General features: G+C 32.2%; 1 protein-coding gene across 1 annotated transcript in view; it reads left to right on the top strand.

Moving 5' to 3' along the window:
* Window positions 1-7172, top strand: part of LOC106469406 (dynamin-like 120 kDa protein, mitochondrial) — a 45221-nt gene that overhangs the window by 2782 nt on the left and 35267 nt on the right. The window contains 2 exon segments of the mRNA XM_013929896.2: window positions 109-346; window positions 4625-4669. Of these exon segments, the coding sequence (XP_013785350.2) occupies window positions 109-346; window positions 4625-4669 (283 nt within the window).

The raw sequence follows: 7172 nt of genomic DNA, 5'->3' as shown, positions 1-7172 counted from the left end.
AACATGGGTTTACAACTAATGACTATATCCATACTTTGTTATCATGGAAGCTCACTTCTATCCAAATATATATATTTTTTTCATATTCTGACTTTTTTTCTTGTTTAGAAATATGAAGAATGGAAGGAGAATTTGCCAGATTTCAGTTGGGTAAAGGACATGTTACCAGAATCTGAAAAACTTGACCAGTTTCGAGCTAGTCTGATAGACCTGAAGGACAAGGTAACCCTTCCCGAAAAGGGTTGGCTCAAACGTAATCTCTCGGCTGCAGGAGACAGGCTATATTGGCTAGGAGAAAGGCTGGAAGGATCAACTGATGGAGATAGCACAACGGCAATGGCCGAAGGTATGGAATTTGATTTTGTTTTTCTATGTATGTTTGTATTGTATATCTGGAAATACTTTTCTAAATCACACACAAAAAAAAACTAGTGTATTTAAACTTTTAAGGGTCCAGCTCATTGTACTTAGTAGTCAGTTCTATCAAGCACAAAATACATGTATTAGCATATTACTGAACTCAGGCTGTGTTTTACAAATTTCAAAGGTATTTTAAAATTTAAGGAACCTACTTACCATCATCATTGGCACTAGCTGTAAGAGTTGTGATGCGAAAGATGTTACTTTTATCTCTTCATATAGGATTTGGAAGCTTTTAGAAACTTTACTAATTATTCTTATAATTAGACTAGCACACTGAATAAGTCAGATTGCTCTTAAATCACAATGTTTTTTTTAGAATAAACAACATTATGAAAAGAGTGTTTTACAATATCTATTATTCAATTTTGGTCTCTGCTATGGGAACCTTTTCAGGTTTTCTGTCATTTCTTGCTTTTTTATTTTGCTGCAATGAATGATTTTGAAGATTGTTATTGATACTCTGGCTGAAACTTATCGTCAACAAATTGTTCTCTTAAGACTTGATTATGAGGAAGAGCGTTGTACAGTATGTCTTCAATTATTGCAAAAATCCACGACATTGTTGGAAACGAAAAGCCTCTTTTCTTGACTTTTGATTGTATGAATTATAATGATCCACTTAGGTAAGCTTCGTCATGGAAAAGATATCTACAGTATTTTAACATACTTCATCCTGAACACAAGAATTTCCAAACTTCCTTGACTGTAGGGATATATCTTGATAGTTTTCATTAGCTTGATTATAGCATTAGTTGATCGAGGTTGTTGACATTTATCACTTCATCCTCATCTCAAAGGTTTCCTGGTTTCCTGAATTTTCCTTATTAATCCTTCTTGATTTGAGTTCAGAAGTAGTTGAGTGAAGTTACTGAAATTGACCACATTTGTACACTTATGTAATACTTAAATTGTCGTGTGTTTAATTAAATTTTATTTTCAAATGTTCCATGTTGAGTTTAGTGTACTAGCAACTGGAAGCAGAATACAAGCTAAGACTATTTGTTTGTCCTTCTGTGTCTTAAAATAAAATTCTTCCATATTAGTATGACAGAAATGTTATGAAGTTGTTCTTCTGTTATGTTATTTCTTGATATATTAACAAGTCACGAAACATTGTACTGAATTTTTGTGCATGCCAAATGTGATTCTGTTGGAGTGGCAGTGAAAAACTGTTGAGTTTATTATGCCTTTAATTGTAACATTATCATATGGATTTTTTTACTCTGACACAATCAACAGTTTCTAGGCCAGTTCATTCATCTGTCAGAAGCTTGGTATCAAAATATATAGAAGTTTCTATTTAAAAAAAAAATTATGATTTCATGATTAGTTCGGTATTCAACCAATAAAATGTTAAATCTGTCTTTGGACGATTTTGTAAATATATCAGATATACATGTAAGATTATTAATTGTTCTATATTTTGAGTAGTTTTAATTAATGAACAATACATTGCACGCTGAAATGGATGAATTGTTTGGCCAAGAGAAACAAGAAAATAGACTAAAAACCCATGTTCATTTGATATTGTCAGGTATATACACACAAGTATATTTCAGAGTTTTGGTTTCGTTTTAGCATTACAATAATAGTTAAAATGTATGCTCACTTGATATATGTGCGTTAATTTCCCCTTCTTGTAGACAGCATGTTACAGCATAAGCTGTCAAAGTGATATAGCATTAGTAAAACCCTCATGTGACAGACTAAAAATGAACCTTGACAATTGTGATAGGTCCAAACAACCAAAGTCAGACTTGTTAGGCAAAACCACAAAAGATAATCTGATCTCTCTTTTGTTGGAAAGAGAACCTTTTTTTTTGGGGGGGGGGGTGTAGTGAATATTGTTTAAAAAATATTAAAATTTGGTAGAGTTAAATTATACATTCTTCAGTTAATTTTATACCTTTTAGTTCACCTTGGTTTGACAACATATGCATGAATGTTTGTAAGTAGAAAACGCTATTGGTTTTATTTATTAGTTAAATCAGTGTCCAACCTTTATATGCCACGTAACCCTAGTCAGACCTTTGAACCAGTGTTGTGCACCTGACACATATAATTTCTTTAAAAAATAATTCAAAGGTAAGTCAAAAGTATGCAAACATTTATTGCTAGCTAGTGGTATGCAGTGGTTATTCATTGAGACTTTTCTAAAAGTTTGAGGTATTGGGTTTATTTTCTTTTTAACGTTGTTTAAAGGTTCTCGGGTAACTTCAGAAAAGTCTCTGTTTATTCCACATGTTAGAAACCACTGAATTATAATTATATGATAATGTAAGTCATTTGTAAGAGAGTTATAACTTTTAATTCTTGTATGTTTCTCAACTAATGGTTTACACAAAGATTGACATGGCATTCCTTGTCTTCAGCTAGCTTAATCAACATGTATCGTAGTGAGAAAGGTTTCACTTAACAGTTGGGATGTTAATTATAAAGTTTTGTGCTACTAGTGATATAATATTATACAAAATAAATGGATGTGTAGTTGGGAATATACTGTTTATTTCTAGAGGTTGGCAAATGTATCCGTATTTCTAGCCTAGTGTAATTCTAGTTCATCAGATGTGGTATTGCATTGACAAACTGATTTCATGAATTAACGTTCGTTAAGTAGGCAGTGGATAAATTTAATTTTGACCTTTTCTTAAGATTTCTACTCAAAAATTCCTTAAATAAATGAAAATAGATGACTTGAACAGTGTGCAATCAAAGTCTAATTGAAGTGGAAATTGGTTAGTTAAATCACTACATTTCTTGTAACAATTGGTTAATTGACCTGCTACAGATTATCTGTCAGTTGGTTAATTGACCTGCTAAAGATTATTTGTCAGTTAGTTAATTGACCTGCTACAGATTATCTGGCAATTGGTTAATTGACCTGCTACAGATTATCTGGCAATTGGTTAATTGACCTACTACAGATCATCTGTCAGTTGACTAGTTGACCTGCTACAGGATATCTGTCAGTTGACTAGTTGACCTGCTACAGGATATCTGTCAGTTGACTAGTTGACCTGCTACAGGTTATCTGACAGTTGACTAGTTGACCTGCTACAGGTTATCTGTCAATTGACTAGTTGACCTGCTACAGATTATCTGACAGTTGACTAGTTGACCTGCTACAGATTATCTGGTAGTTGACTTGATACAGATCATCTGGCAGTTGGTTGATTGACCTGCTACAGATCATCTGGCAATTGATTAGTTGACCTGCTACAGATAAACTAGGAATTGATTAGTTGACCTGCTACAGGTGAACTATAGTGAGAAGTTATTGACAGCTGATGAGTGATGTTAGTTTCTGCCAGATTAAAAAAAAATGTTTTTCGTGTGCTTCTTGTTACTGTAATAGAAGTTTTCAGTTGAGAGTTCATCCCGTGTGTACATGATAAAATCTTTCCCACTTATAGTTGTTGAGAAAAGTCTGCTCCATGGTATATCAATATTCTTACATTATTCAGCATGAGGTACATGTTACCGTGTTTGGTTAAGCCTATTCTTACATTATTCAGCATGAGGTACATGTTACCGTGTTTGGTTAAGCCTATTCTTACATTATTCAGCATGAGGTACATGTTACCGTGTTTGGTTAAGCCTGTATGTTTTTGTGTATTTCTTGCTTATAATGTTAAATCCAGATTTTGTTTTTTTATTCTATCAGTTTGAATATTCTCCCATTTTATTGTGCATGTTTTTTGTTTTTTTGAATTGGAATGCATTTTTACCTTTTTCGTTCATTCTGTTTGTATGTATATGCTTACATGTGTTCTCCGTTTATAGATTTTGAGTAAAATCATGTTTCTTTCTTGTTTTAAATATTTCAATAAATAAATTAATGTTTTTAGCAGCAAATTCCAATTTGATATATTAATACATAATACATATCCTTACTCATGATAGCAGCTAGTATTATAAAGTGCTATTCTTCTTCTTTACACAGTGTACAGGATATTTTATAATCATGAAAACAGATACTTTTGCTTGTATCATTCAAATTAACCTCTTCTAGATTTTGACTCGTGAAGTATCGTACTACGTACATTTTTCAGTTTTAAATCCTAATTTGAGCTTAAGTAGGATGTTGTTTTGATTCATTATATTTGTTTTTAAAAAAGATATATTTTTTGTTTCCTAACTCCTGCTCCCCACCCAGGTATTTCAAAAAATCTGAAAGTAGTTTTTTTTTCCTTTTGTTTAGGATTGCTCCTATTATCAGGAGGTGTGCCCCTGGGTCCACGAATAGGTACACATATTTCTTGTTACATTTGTGTTAAAATCAGGCTGTACTTTATGTAGTCAATTTCCAAAAGATCTATTATAATTTATTCTCACTTGCTAATGACATTTATCATATACATGCCTTTTGTTTGAAAACTTATTTAACACATTAGTTGCATTTTGTTTAAAAATATTTTTGTAAAAATGAAGCCTATAATCTCGAGGTCCATTGTTTTCTGTTATTTGGCATTCAGACTTTTTTGTGTGAGAGATGTCTCAAAATCAAAAGATTTACTGTAAACAGTTTACAAAGTAGGATAGGTCTCTAAGTTATGCAGGAGTTTTTTTTCAGTTATAGTTTTGCCACCTCGCAATACTGCATTGTACCATTTTCAAAATTTAAAAACTACATATATATATGTTTATATACACGCAAGATACCTATGTGGTATTCTCAGGTGAACTGATATCCTTGCAAGTATTAGATAGGTCCACTTAATAACAGGAGGATCAAGCAGGAAATTTGAAAAGTAGTCTGATTTTAAAAAACAACTGATTTTTAAAGCTGTGTGAGAAGTAAGGAGACTGGAAATATGTGATGTTAAGTGAAACAACCTTTATTAAACATAAAGCTAAAAAAAATGCTGCATACTTTCATACATACTTACACAATGGCCTCTATTGGATCTGTGAATAGCTTGTTAGCTTCCTTTCCTTGAGACAAACATCTGGAGAACTGTCCAAGTTGACAATGAGCAGATCTCTGAAGATACCAATGCTCTGTACTCAAGGAAACCTCGTATCCTTTCTTTGCAATAGTGTCACCAAATAATTGGTCATTCTCTCACAACATCCACTGGCTATAACATGCAGACATCATCCACTCAGCCAGCGTAGGATGTTACAGTCATTGAACCTTTCTACATGAATTTGCCAATTTGTTGCACTATTCCTGCAGTCAGAGTGGATAATATCTGCTTCCGAGAAGAACAAAAATAACTAGGATGAAACAATTCCAACTGTTTTCTGGACCACTTGTTAATGCCAAAATTACATATAAACAGATTAAACAAAAATTTTAAAAATTCCAAAACTAATAAAAATGGTGGAAAGTATCTGACGTGTCTGCATACCTCACCTTAGATATCTGCTGCCTTACTTCTAACAGAATTTTTTAACATTTTAAATCTGTGTACAGTACTTCTTCTCTGAGGATCAACATGGTAATGTATCACATTTGGTTTCAACCTAAAGATACCGCGAAAAAGTTAACTTTAAAATAATTAAAACATATCTGCTAATTGGAACGGTAAAGACAGTATTGTTTCTTGTTCAAGAAATTTAATTAATTGAAAATGTATTTGTGTTTAAATTTAATATATCATCAGAGCTTGGGCCGCCCATCTTCGGTATTTTAGATTGAGAAAAGTTTTCTTCTTCGTTGTGAATAACTTTCGAAATTAATTGGTGTTTGTGTAATGACCCTTTTCCACCCATTTATTAAGATGTTTCTAGATTCAACTTGTAGTTGATTTAAAAACTCCTCAAAAGAATCCAAAACAGTTTATAAAAATTATCATTGTTTAATGTTTTTCCAGTTTAAAAAAAAACTGTCTAATTGTTACTCATAAAAAAAATACATCACATTTTTATTTATAATTATGAAAATATAACCAATTAATCAATCATGTTGCATCCCCAGTTGCGAGGGGCTACAACTGTGGTTCTCTGTTGTTCTCCTCTATTCTTTGTTGCATGTACCAACTTTTCTAATTCAAGCTTCTCTATTGTTATAAACCCAAGTTAGTCTGCCTTGTTCCTTCAGTTTTATATCTGATAATCTCTTGTTAACCTTCTCCCAGATCTATTTATATGCCCAACGAAGGTATTGCATCTGTTATTTCCTATATATCCAACACCTGTATATCTGCCTTTGCATGTTCCATTTATTCATCATCAGTTTTTATTTCTATACATATTTTCATCATTCATTTTGTAATACCACATTTCAAATGCTTCCAAGTGTCATATATCATTTCACCGGACAGATTGCACGTTTCCACCGTGTGGAGTTGGACCGACCTTGTGTAACAAATACTAGCACCAAGTTGTCACGCAAAAACAGCTAAAAAAACATTTGAACTATCTCGTATGAAAATGTGCTCACAGAATTAACAAACTGAAAAGCTATGTATCTCGTGCTGTTGTTTTAATAAGCCACTCCAAGAGTTGTGATCTGGATAGTTGTAAAAAGTGATCATTCTTGACCAGAATGCATTTATGTTTCAAATATTTAATTTTGTAATTGTGAAAAGGAAAGCTTAGTGATAGCTTAATGCAGATGTAGTCATTAGTTGTAAACCCATGTTGGATGTAAAATAACGAAGTATGGATATAGTCATTAGTTGTAAATCTATTTTACATGTAAAATAACAAAGTATGGATATAGTCATTAGTTGTAAACCCATGTTGAATGTAAAATTGAAATTAATATTTGTTCTCATAATTTATTCTGCTAAACCATCTTT

Source organism: Limulus polyphemus, unplaced genomic scaffold (genome assembly GCF_000517525.1).
Source record: "Limulus polyphemus unplaced genomic scaffold, Limulus_polyphemus-2.1.2 Scaffold3469, whole genome shotgun sequence".
NCBI classification, from domain to species: domain Eukaryota; kingdom Metazoa; phylum Arthropoda; class Merostomata; order Xiphosura; family Limulidae; genus Limulus; species Limulus polyphemus.
This window is presented reverse-complemented; position numbering and strand designations above follow the sequence as displayed.